Source organism: Neopsephotus bourkii, unplaced genomic scaffold (genome assembly GCF_033783945.1).
Source record: "Neopsephotus bourkii isolate Nb327-2 ecotype Australia unplaced genomic scaffold, CSIRO-AGI_Nbou_v1 NB_998, whole genome shotgun sequence".
NCBI lineage: Eukaryota > Metazoa > Chordata > Aves > Psittaciformes > Psittacidae > Neopsephotus > Neopsephotus bourkii.
Window position 1 is genome coordinate 2,181,571 of NW_026901490.1, and position 12,904 is coordinate 2,194,474.

Genomic DNA, 12,904 nt, shown 5'->3' on the forward strand with positions numbered 1-12,904 from the left:
TAGATGTTCGTTACATTGAGGATACAGCTGGGGAATGCACAGACGAGGTTCTTGTCGCACAAGCCTGGGTTTGTTCATGACCAATTAATGATACGGCAGCAGAGATTTCCCATCTTTGCATTCTCTTATTGATCTTTCACCTGATGATAAAAACCAAGCAAAACTTCAGGAAGCAGCTGTTCCTTAGTAGTATATGTGACAGACACACTAACTAGAAAATTGGTTAGAAGTTCTGTTATGTGGGCAGTGACCTTTTCAGGGCCCACAGACATGTCACATTTACATTTATCTGATCTATTTATATAACACCACATAGATGTTACACCTGGTGATGTTTGAAGATCATAATAACAGGGTTTGGGGAGTAAGATAGATTGTTCTTAACAGTTATAAAAGCATGAGTGAGCCGTCTCAGGCTGGTCATGTTACCTTTGCCCATATTTGACTTCTGTGATCTTGATATTTAGGAAGAATCGGTGTGCTAGATCCAGCAGGGTGCAATGCATGTAAGAGCAATGACAGCATCTGATTTTTCTTACATGTAATCTTGGTCTCTTTGCTACATTTCTAGTGAAGATCAGGCATGGTGGCTGTTTCCTGAGGTGGATGGAAGTTTGTGGCACTAGCATGTCACATTTGATGTAGCATTTGACACAGACACATGGTATTTATTGAAACCCTTACAGCTATTGAGTACTTTTTTGCACCCAACTGTTAGAAGTGCATTTATTTTTCTCTAAACATAGGACATTATTTATGTAGGGTGTGCATTTTTGGCACTGCTCTACCCTCTGCTGTTCAACTAGGGAGCAAGTGTGTACTGAGCTGGTGGGCCACACTGGGGGTCACCTTTCCATGGGACAAGATGGGACAGAGCGTATCAGCTACCAGAGACTATAGAGAAAGGATGGTGTGATGTGTGGAAAGACAAAAAGAAGAATGCCCTTAACAGGATTAAAAACCCCTAGACTGAGTGTGGATGGTTGGTTTCAAGCTGAGGGAAGAGGTAACCATTAACAGTCAAGAACAGATCTGGTGTTACGTGTTATGGAAGTGGAAAAGTATAGCAGAGGGGGTGATGGTGAATGTTCATTAGCCTGTGTGACAAAGAGATTGGATGAATTTGGATGACACTGGGAAAATCATTTTAAGGAGCAGAAGTTCCTGCCCGTCTACCGGCCCTGTTACCAGCGGGCACCTTCAACAACGTGGCTGCTTCCTCAGCACCCTTCCTTCCTCCCTCCCTCACTCCTTTACCCCCCACCCCGCCGTACCAGGGCCGCTCCCCGGAGGCCGCCGGACGGAAGGCGGGACCCGGGACCCGGGACCCTTCAACCCAGGCCGCCCCCGCCTCCTGGCTCCGCCCCGCGCTGCCCCATCGCTGCCCGGCAGGTGGCGCCATTCCCGCCGGGCGGCCGCCAGCGCGGCGCGGGCCGCAGCGCTAGAGTTCCGTCCTTCCAGCCGCGCCGCCGCCCAGGCGCCGGGTGCCGCCGCCGGCCTCTCCCCGCCCCCCTTCCCCTTCCCGCCGCCCCGGCCCCTTTCCCTGCCGGGGCCCATCGGCCCGACCATGGCCACCAAGAAGGCAGGCTCGCGGCTGGAGACGGAGATCGAGCGGTGCCGCTCAGAGTGCCAGTGGGAGCGGATCCCCGAGCTCGTCAAGCAGCTCTCGGCCAAGCTCATCGCTAACGGTGCGGCGCTGGGCGGGAGGCGGGCAGGCCGCGGGTCAGGGCCCGCGGGGGGCGGCCGCTGGGGCTCCCGGGCCCGGCAGGTGCAGCCGGGCGGGCTGGCGGGAGAGGCCTGCGGGCCGCCCGTGGGACGGCGGGGCGCGGGGCCGGTGGAGCGGCCGGGAGCGCGTCGGGGAGGCGCGGCGCAGAGCGGGAGCCCCGTGGAGGGCGGCGGGGAGGTGGGCACCGCCGAGGGCCTGACCCGGAGGGCACCTCGGAAATCACTCTGGTGCTGGGGGCCCGCACCGCCTCTCCGGCAGCGGGGCCCTGTTTATTGGCGTCCCGAGCTGCTGAGCAGTCTGATGTGTTACCGTCAGCTTTGCAGTTTTGCAGACACACATGCTTGACAGCATGCATAACGCCCTAAATGTCCTTATGTCTTTTGCGTGCAGTCGAGGTGCCTGCACACCGTGTGTCCTATGAAGGCTTTTGCCCTTTTCCTTAAAAACATACCTCAGTAATATAGTGCAGCTTCATTTATTTCTTTGTAAAAACTATGAATGGTTTGGTTGGTCTCTTATTTCTTGTATCACAAACTTTTACACGTTTAGCTGAAGAGGTTGAAAAGCAGTGCTTCGTTTTGAGGTATGGAACTGCCTGATGAGCAAGGGAGCTGCAGGGAAGTTCTCTTTGGTATGGGTGCCATCATTCTGTGTGATAAATGACACAGGCATAGCATCTACCAGGGTTCACTCATCTGCAGAGGTAGACCTGAGAAGAAGATAGAAGTCAGCTCTGCAGAGACAGAACTTGGGTTGAATTCAGAGGTGATAATATAGAGAGAGGATGGGGAATCGGGTTGGCATCACTGGGAGTGTGTTGTGAAGGCAGTGATAGCTTTGCACATTCAGGTATGAAAGAAAATGGCATGATTCGGGTGTATGGAAGTACAATTAAAAGAGGAAAAGCCTGAATTAAAGAGAGAAAGTTTAAGAATAGGTGCATGCTTAGTAGATAATCTTACATGTGTTGGCTTTAAGAACAACTGTGTGATAATCCTGAAACACAGTGGTATTACATTAACTAAAAATAAATGCAAGTGAAAAAGTGGAAGGTCTTATATTTAGTTTAAGGATGCGCTTTATTTGATTATAGACTATGAGCTAGTCAGAGATGAGTTCAAGGAAAGGCAGGCTGGCTGGTTGAAAAGCATGGCCTTCATAGTTTTAAGGTGTACGAAGATACTGCAGACAGGTAGGGAGACCTAGGCAGAGGATGTTATTGGCAGTTTCACTTAAATTTCTCTGACCTGGATACTTTTTGCCTAAGTGGTGCATGTCAGAGAAGATTATAATAACTTTACACTTCAGCGATTTTCCTGTTACAATGTCTTCTAGATTCTCTACCAGTCAAAATACAAATTATTGAACCATTTCCTGACTTTAAAACATGGGCAAGCATCACTTGCAGATTTTGTCTCTTTCTGACAGCACAGGAATGATTAAATTGATGTCTGTGGCTTCCAAATTCTAGCTAACTTGAGAATGTCAACAGTCAGTAAGTTAAGTAAGCGTAAGGAATTCTTTTTTTGTAGTGGAGTAACACAGGAAGAGAGTAATTTATTTAATGAAATACATTCCCCTGCTGTTGAAAGTGTCTCAAAATAAAGGTTTGTATTTTAGATCCTGGTGTACAGGTTGCAGGCCAAGGTTATCAGCTAGTGAGACTATGCAGGAGAGGCAATGCGTCTGTTCTTCCTGTGAAGAGAGATATGAACTGAAAAGTGCTACAATGTGTATTCCTGTTGACAGTTAATCTTAAGCAATTAATGGAAGATGAAGTACTCAGAACTTTACCACTTTCTTTTGTAGTAAAGTTCGGTTTTTATTGGTTTGTCAGGGAATTGGCTCTGACTCTTAAATCTGAAGCATTTTAAGTGGGGATATCAGCATTGCTAGGAATAGGGTTTATTGCTCTTGTAACACAGATGGGAAGTAATCCTTTGGGGAAGCCCTCTTATAATCTCCTCAGTCTTGTACTGTTTCAAATGAGAAGACTGTAGCTTTACCTGGACTTAATTACACTTCCTGTTTGGAAATGGGTATTGGAGAACTTGACAGAAATTTTGATGTGCTGGGTTATTTTTTGGGCTGTCTTGCATTGATACAGTGTTTCCTATTATCAAGTTCCCATTCCTTGAACGTTGCAGCCCAAATTAGATAGAGTAAGAAATAGTGATGACAGCTCCCAGGATGAAGGTCTGTGTGGATGCATAAGGCAATAGTATATACTTATGGAGAAGTGCAGCACTTGAGAGATGCAGTATTTTGAGTGGACTTCATTATTGTATTTTTTATGCTATTTTGTTCTGCTAATGGATTCTGTCTGCTCTATTATAGAATTAGGAGTGTGTATAAAAACTGACAGTGGACCAGTATAATAATAATAATAACAATCGAAAATATAAATTACAGCTTATGCAGTATTTTGGATGTACAAAAATGACACTTACTGGAACCAATGTCTGTATCTGATGGATTGAATTTGAAAGGCTTTGTGAGCTTTGAGTTAAAGAGGAAAGAGAAATGTTAACAGATTGGTCACTGCCTTTGCTATTCTGTAAGTAGTAGTCACAATTTGGATCATAGAAAATATTTGCTGTGTCAAGACTATGACTTGCACTGTTTTTCACGAAGAATAGATGGATGAAATCAGGGTCTTTAACTTAACTCGGAATTGTTAGGCACTTAACCCAGTTTGTATTACATTTCTCGCCTTCAGAACAAGGTCTCAGCAGCAGTAATGACATTCATGTCATGTAACACAAATCTCCGTTTGAGCTCTTGCTTCATCAGCATTCCCATAAAAGATTGGGTCAAAAATGTTTTGTGCGGGTATGGTGGCTTAGCCTTGGCTAATAGCAAATGCCCACCCAGCTGCTCAGTCTCTCCCCTTCCTAAGTGGGGCAGGGGCAGAAGATAAGATGAAAGGACTTGTAGCTTCAGATAAAGAGAGGCAGACCTGTTACTAATTACTGTTGTGGGCAAAACAGGCTTGACTTGGAGAAAATTAATTTAATTGGTTGTCAGTTAAAATAGATTCAAGTAGTAAGAAATGGGCAGACATGAAAGCAACACTTTTTCTTCTCCCTTTCCCAGACTTAACCTCACTCTAGTGCTACAGACTCCTGTACCCCTCCCTGCATGGTGCGGGTTTATAGTCATTGTGAGGTGGTTTCTTTCTGCTGCTCCTGCCTTCTCACTTCACTCGACTCTGGTGTGGGCTCCCCATCGGCTGCAGCTCTTAAGGGAAAAAAAAATCTGCTCTAGCACAGGCTGTTCATGCACAGTGGTTCCTCCAGGGCATCTCCACCTGCTTGAGCTTGAGTCATCCCCACCTGCAGAGGTGGATATCTGCACCTCCTCCCCCTCCTTCTCTGACCTGGGTGTTCCCTTTGCTGTTTCTCACTCCTTTTGTTCTCTCCTCCTCTCTGTGGCATTTTCTGCCCTTCCTGAAGTAGGCTTTTCCAGAGGTGCTGAAGTTTGCTCAGGGGCTCAGCTGTGTCGGTTGGAGCCAGCTGAGCTGGAACAGGGCAGCCCCTGCCCTCTTCCCATAGGGGTCACTCCTGCAACTTCAACTGCCAGAGGCAGTTTACCACTTGCTGTTTACCTCACATAGAAATAATCATGGTACTCTGAGGTTCGCGAAGATGTGGTCCTTAGCTAGTCTGTAGGCTGTTTCCTTGCAAGAAATGTGCCATCCTCAAGTGTTCACATCCTGAGTATCACTTCTCAAGTGGAACTGAGACAAGCCCCATGTTATTAGAAATAAAATCTTAAAGCAGTTTTAACTAATAAAACTTCTTGAGTGTTCCCAACTAGTTTAACTAACTGAAAAAGGTTTCTTCTAAGAAAATAATTTGAAGAAATATTGATTCTGTTTGTTGTATTTTGTCCAACAGTGCAAATGAAAAGCATGGAGGTGAAGTACAGTCAGGAGAGTTAGCAAAAGATCCAAGTACAGAATTAATTGTTCACAGATTATTGGAAGAGGTTAAATAGTAAATGCTGGATATCTGAAATTAATGGGAATGTATTTTAAAGTGCACCCAGAATTGGGAAACAATGGTCATAGGCTTCTTTCATGTTTTAAGCCAGTCTGAATGGGCTACTTTATAAAATAAAGGCCTTAATCCTTAGGAGAACCTTGTACAACTTTGTCTTGGAAAACTTGGTTTGCATCAAAAACACAGTTGTGTGAATGAAATGCAACATGCTGTAAGAGGGATATTTTCTCTTAAGTTCACAGTTTAGTATAGCAGTCCCCAAAATAGCTAGTGATGACCTCAGTGCTTTGGTGTTGATGTTCACATATATTTGAAATCTTTTTTTTTTTTTTTAATTAAAGGCTTTTATTTTAAATATAAGAGATCTGTAAAGTTGCTTTTCTGTAATATTGAAAAATAAGTACCAGTGATGATTCTTTTCCAATAAGCTTTTCATAGTACATTGGTCTTAGAGATAACTCATGTATTTTATTCAGGTGTCCAGGTTTGTGAGGATTGTGTTTTGAAACCTCTCTGCAATAGTTTCACTCAGAACTTTGCAAATTGGGTTTCTCAGGGTGCCTAGGAGTTTTTGGTGTTTGAATGATAATTTTGGAAGCTAGCAGTAACATTTCAAAGCTGATTTTGAGTTTAATGAATTTTTGATGAAACAGTAGCATCTTGAAGGAAGTGGCTACAATGGCCTTCAGTATGAAGGTTGTGTCTGCTCAGAACGTTCTCAGGACATCAGTGCTCTAATGTTCTCTTTCCTTCCTTTGGAAACACGGTGAAGAAACCTTAGGTCAGTTCAGTGGCAAGCTGAATGGATGAAACAAAGGATCCATGAATTTCCACAGGTATTTCCGGCTATTTATTGTTACTGCAATCTTAACATGACCCTGTTAATTCAGTGAGATGTATGACTCTGTCTGGCAAACCACTGAGGAGATGAATTTTTATAGTTCAAGTGAGTTAGAATGTTGTAGTTTTGTAGAAACCTCAGCCAGTGTGAAATACTGCATTGCTTGAAAAGCAAAGGAGAATGCACTCCCTGGAAGTTGGTGGATCTGTATGCTACCAAGAGCATTGTGACATTACCATGAAAATAGAAATTACCTATAGGAATCAAGTTTGCTAATGGGCATACACCAGCCTTTTAACACACTGCTTTCTTGTGCTACCACTGCTATCCCGTTTCTGTTTGTTGTTGTTTTGTGTGTGATCTTTTCTCTGACTGCCTTTCCTCTCAACACCTTGTTTCTATAATTTCCTATTATATCTTTCCTCACATTTAGCCTTACAGAATAAGGGAGCAGAGAGAAGTTGGGAGCAGAGTAGGAAAACTAAAGGATCAGGAAGTATTTTACATGTCTATTTCCTATTTGTCACTTTCTATGCTGCTTCTGTATCTGGATATAAGTAGGACAAAAAAATAGAAACATCTTACCAGTTTTCATTTGGTTTGCTTCCTTGTGAAATACAAGACCTCAGATGTATGGATAAAGCTTATCCTTTAGTAAACCAGGGATTTCTAAACCTCTTGGGACTCATACCCTACTTCGAAGGTGTTTATCAAATTTGTTTGTTTTTTATACATGTCTTGCAACTTATGTATGCAAAGCTTTATGAAGAGATCTACATCTCTACCAGAAAAGTTTGCAGACCATGATGTGACATGCCATTTGCATTTCCACTTTTGTGGAAATGAAGCTCTCTCTTCATTTGTTAGCTTTTTTGTTTTTCTTCTGCTGTGTTCGCTATCATATTTACAGAACAAGCTAATAAGGACACACATTTTTCTGAGTGAAGACCAAAAGATTGTGGCAATACTAAGATGTGTTGTCTTATTTTTGACTGACTGTTTTTTTTCTTCAGATAGCCAGGGGTGTTACAACAGTGTAAGTGATGATGTAGATCTGTTGTTTGTATTCCAACTGACTTGTCATCTGGAAGAGAAAATGCTAGCATAGTCAGTATGATTTCAGAAGTAACCAGGCTGGTCTAATACCTTGCTGCAATGGTGTGGAGGAGCTGTTTCTTCCTATCTTTAGTTAAGCTGCTCCTTCTCTGTGCAGTTCCTTCTGGTTATGTGTCCTGGTCTCTTGTGTTGACAAGCACCAGAGGTGGAATTTACTGTGCTGGGACAGCAGAAAACCTTGTGTTCCTCTTACTGGGGTTAGTTTCTGCAGGCTTACTGAGCTGGTTTGCCTCCCACAGGGGTCTGAAGAGTGTAACAGTGGAATATGAACAGTGGCTGCTGCCACTGTTCACAGTGAAAAGCAAAGCCAAGATGAACTTTCTTCTCCCACTGTGAGAAAAGCGTGTAATTGGTCTGAGGGGAATAAACTATGTATTTCTGGGAATTTGAAGCTTATAGCTGCTTACGTTTATAAGGATACTTCCATATATTATAGATGTAATTATTTTAGAAATTGGATACCTCATATGTTAATGTTGGGTGGGCTGCACTCTGTTGTTTTGTTTTAAAGTTATAAGAAGAAATGATAGTCTGACTTAGCAGTGTATAAGTACTGGTATGTCTGTGTTATAGCTGCTCTAGGTTCCTTTAATCTCACTTCAAGGGTTAAAGATTAGTATTAACTTTGCTATAGGAAAAGAAGTTCATTAGCATCAACTCAGGATCATTGATACCGCTTTTTTGAGTTTGAGTTTGATTCACATGGTAGTAAAGAAGTGGGCAGAAGGTCCTTAACCATGCCAGATGTGGGCCATTCCGCCTCTTCTCAAATCTGTCTTGTAAATAATCAGATTTTGGAATTTGATGGTTTTATTCCCTTCATTTTTATTTTGGACTGAACATGATTTAATTGTTGACTTGATAAAGTGGCTGAAGACAGTAACTTGTAAAAAGCAAGGTGGCAGGATGTTGAGTTAAATTGGAGGGGGTGAGGATGTCTGGCTGATAGTTTTACATTTGTTGGTAACAAGTCCTTTAATCATTGGAGAGTGTTTGATCTCTGCTCCAGGCTCTGGAGGAGGAGTGCTGAATCTGGACATTTCTATGGTGTCAGCAAAAGCGTGATAGGTGCATAATGGTAGTTATTAGTGAACTCCTCTGATCAGAAATGATATCAGTTGCTCTGTTGCTTCAAGAGATGTTGGATAAGTTTCTGCAAGTTCCCACCCCACCGATAGTTTGTCTGTGACTGGTATGGTTCCACTCCAAACATGTATGCATAGACAGTAATCCTTTACTATAATCTCATTTTATCTTCAAAAGAAGGGAATGCATCTGTCAAATTTGTACTGTACTGCAGTGCAGCTGTTTGGTAGAGCATGAACAAGAGCTACTGTTCCCATGACATGGTTTGGTTTTGCCTTCTATCTAAATAGTCTCCAGTTGGGTTTTTTTTAATTGTTAGTAGTGACAGGAAAACTGGTTTGTCCTTTGAGAAACAAATCATGTCAACAAGCAAGATTGAAAAGAATTCCTCCTACCACAGCATGTGCTTTTCCTGTTTTCCAAGTCACTCTCTGATCTTTGTAACTGAAACAAAACATAAATGGAAAGAAGCTAAATTTTGATCATTCTCCTTCAGTGTGGTTACTAGAACTGTTCCTAGTTAGACACCCAAAGATGATGGCGATCTTGCTTCCCACGCTTCATGCTTACCAGTCTTGGATATGACCCACATTCTTTCTTGGTTTTGCATTGCATTTGACTGAATGGGTTATGTTTAATTCAAACATAAAATTATCAGTAATCTAGACAATACATTGCTGTTGGTCTGGTTTTCCTGGCTTGAATATTTACTGTTCTGACGGTCTTAACATTTCATGAAATTTGGGTGCTTGAATATTAAAAAAAAAGACAGAAAAATAATACAATTTGAAGTAATTGCAGCAGTTTCTGCTCTTAATATAAAAATTATATAAATTTCTGTAGTAATGGTACTTTGCAAGTAAGTTTATATATATGCATAAATAGTCTGGGAAGCCTATAATGTTTTTCTTCAAAGCAAGTTTTGGCTGTCAAGTAGGAAAATTACCTAGACACTGCATAGCTGTACAGTGAAAGGATGCGATACTTCCTGTGTACTTAAGAGGCAGAGGAGTGAATGACCGTGTATCATTAAAGGCATTAATAAATAGAAGTTGCTCTGAAGAGCTGACTTCTGGTGTTAGGTGCCTATTGTCTGCATTAGTCTGCAGCCTTTCTGCTAGTAGTGCCTGTTGGTTTGCACATGTTCTCTAGCTGCGCTTCTACCATCCCTAGAGACCTGACTGACAAGATCATGGGCAACCTGCTCTAATCTTGCTTGGAGCAAGGGTGTTGGACTAGGCAGTCTCCAGAGCTCCCTTCCAACCTCAGTCATCCTATGATACTGTGAATTCTTGCTAATTAGTGGCCAGTAATGAAATCATAAGTGACATCTGTGTATCCACGACCTGTTTCTCTTTCCTTTAATGTAAACCTAGTTAAATGTAAAAATTACTTTAAACATTTAAGTAACTTCTGGTCAGAGCTACTTGAATGAGTACTTCAAGACTTCTACTAACAGATACAGCCAGTGCTCGTAATGACTGCTACATGCATTATGAACAAAGAAGATGCTTTTGTTTTAAGTGTATGGTCAACTTGTTCCCTGTTAGAAAACACATGTTTCATGCTATTTCTGCCATGTGAATATGAAATCAACTCTGGATCCAGGTTTTCCGGATCCTGCTCTGGAAGAAAGCACTGTTTCAAAATGGCCTTCTCTAATAAATGTTCTGTGGGATGCTATAAGATTTTTCTCTCTTTCAGCTGTTTTTACAGAGACGAGTCTTATAAGGAGCAGCTGAGGGAACTGGGGTTGTTTAGTCTGGAGAAAAGGAGGCTTATTGCTCTCTACAACTACCTGAAATGAGGTTGTAGCAAGGTGGCTGTTAGAATCATAGAATCATAGAATAGTTAGGGTTGGAAAGGACCTTAAGATCATCAAGTTCCAACCCCCCTGCCATGGGCAGGGACACCTCGCTCTAAACCATATCACCCAAGGCCTCATCCAACCTGGCCTTAAACACTGCCAGGGATGGAGCATTCACAGCCTCCTTGGGCAACCTATTCCAGTGCCTCACCACCCTAACAGGAAAGCATTTCCTCCTTACATCCAATCTAAACTTACCCTGTTTAAGTTTTAACCCATTACCCCTTGTCCTACCACTACAGTCTCTAATGAAGAGTCCATCCCCAGCATCCCTGTATGCCATCTTCAGATACTGGAAGGCTGCTATGAGGTCTCCACGCAGCCTTCTCTTCTCCAGGCTGAACAGCCCCAACTTTCTCAGCCGATCTTCATATGGGAGGTGCTCCAGCCCCCTGATCATCCTCGTGGCCCTCCTCTGGACTTGTTCCAACAGTTCCATGTCCTTTTTATGTTGAGGACACCAGAACTGCACACAATACTCCAAGTGAGGTCTCACGAGAGCAGAATAAAGGGGCAGGATCACCTCCTTCCACCTGCTGATCACACTCCTTTTGATGCAGCCCAGGATACAGTTGGCTTTCTGGGCTGCAAGCGCACACTGCCAGCTCATGTTCATTTTCTCATCGACCAGCACCCCCAAGTCCTTCTCGACAGGGCTGCTCTGAATCTCTTCTTTGCCCAACCTGTAGCTGTGCCTGGGATTGCTCCAACCGAGGTGTAGGACCTTGTACTTCGCTTTGTTGAACTTCATGAGGTTGGCATCGGCCCACCTCACAAGCGTGTCAGGGTCCCTCTGGATGGCATTCCTTCCCTCCAGCGTATCAACCGAACCACACAGCTTGGTGTCATCGGCAAACTTGCTGAGGGCGCACTCAATCCCACTGTCCATGTCAGCAACGAAGATGTTAAACAAGACCGGTCCCAACACTGATCCCTGAGGGACATCACTCGTAACTGGTCTCCAGCCGGACATTGAGCCATTGACCACAACTTTTTGTGTGCAGCCATCCAGCCAGTTCTTTATCCATTGAGTGGTCCATTCATCAAATTGATGTCTCTCCAATTTAGAGACAAGGATGTCGTGTGGGACATTGTCGAACACTTTGCACAAGTCCAGGTAGATGGCATCAACTGCTTTATTGCTGTCCATAAGTTCTGTAGCCCCATCATAGAAGGCCACCAAATTGGTCAGGCAGGATTTCCCCTTAGTGAAGCCATGCTGGCTGTCACCAAGCACCTTGTTGTTTTTCATGTGCCTTAGCATGCCTTCCAGGAGAATCTGCTCCAAGATTTTGCCAGGCACAGAGGTGAGACTGACTGGTCTGTAATTCCCTGGGTCATCCATTTTCCCCTTCTTGAAAATGGGGGTTATATTTCCCTTTTTCCAGTAGTCGGGAATTTCACCTGACTGCCATGATTTTTCAAATATGATGGCCAGCGGCTTAGCAACTTCATTTGCCAGCTCCTTCAGAACCCACGGATGGATTTCATCAGGACCCATGGTCTTGTGCACATTCAGATTTTTAAGATGGTCTCGGACCAGATCCTCTCCTACAGCAGGCCCAATGTCTCCATTCTCACAGTCCCTGCGTCTGCCTTCCATGACTTGGGTGGTGCTGTCAGAGCCTTTGCTAGAGAAGACGTAGGCAAAGAAGTCATTCAGAACCTCAGCCTTCTCCAAATTCTGTGTAACTAGTTCACCCGAGAGCTTCCTGAGGGGGCGTACGTTCTCCCTAATCTGTTTTTTATTTGCTATGTACCTGTAGAATCCCTTCCTGTTATCCTTAATATCCCTAGCCCATATACCCTGTTGGTTGGGAGAATATACCCTGTTGGTATATTCTCCCAACTAACAAGCAATAGGACAGGAGGAAATGGCCTTAAGTTGCACCAGGGTAGGTTTAGATCAGGTATTAGGAAAAATTTATTCAGCAAAAGGATAGTCAGTAATGGGAACAGGCTGCCCAGGGAAGTGATGGAGTCACTATCCCTGGAGTTATTTAAGAGGTCTAGATGCGGTCCTTAGGGACACAGTTTAGTGGTGGACTTGGCAGCACTAGGTTAGTGGTTTAACTTGATGTTCCTAAAGGTCTTTTTTAACCTAAACAAGTCTCTGATTCTATGATTTACTCTGAAATTTCTGCCTGGTACCGTATGGAGCAATTGACCTCTTTGGGATCAAAAAACATCCAATTCCTGGGTAGAAATTTCTTAGTTTGTTTTTTAGGTTTAGGCATAACAATAGTCCAAATTACTTTAGGAAG

The 12,904-nt window shown here is 43.4% G+C and overlaps 1 protein-coding gene across 4 annotated transcripts in view; it reads left to right on the plus strand.

Annotated features, from left to right (window-relative positions):
- Nucleotides 1-1,411: 1,411 nt before the first annotated feature.
- The window catches only part of TTC7B (tetratricopeptide repeat domain 7B), a 145,998-nt gene continuing 134,505 nt past the window's right edge, over nucleotides 1,412-12,904 (plus strand). For all 4 annotated transcript variants that reach the window (XM_061359930.1, XM_061359932.1, XM_061359931.1 and 1 more), the window contains exon 1: nucleotides 1,412-1,688. In XM_061359930.1, the coding sequence (XP_061215914.1) occupies nucleotides 1,568-1,688 (121 nt within the window). In that variant the 5' untranslated portion in view covers nucleotides 1,412-1,567. The remainder of the gene's footprint in view (nucleotides 1,689-12,904) is intronic.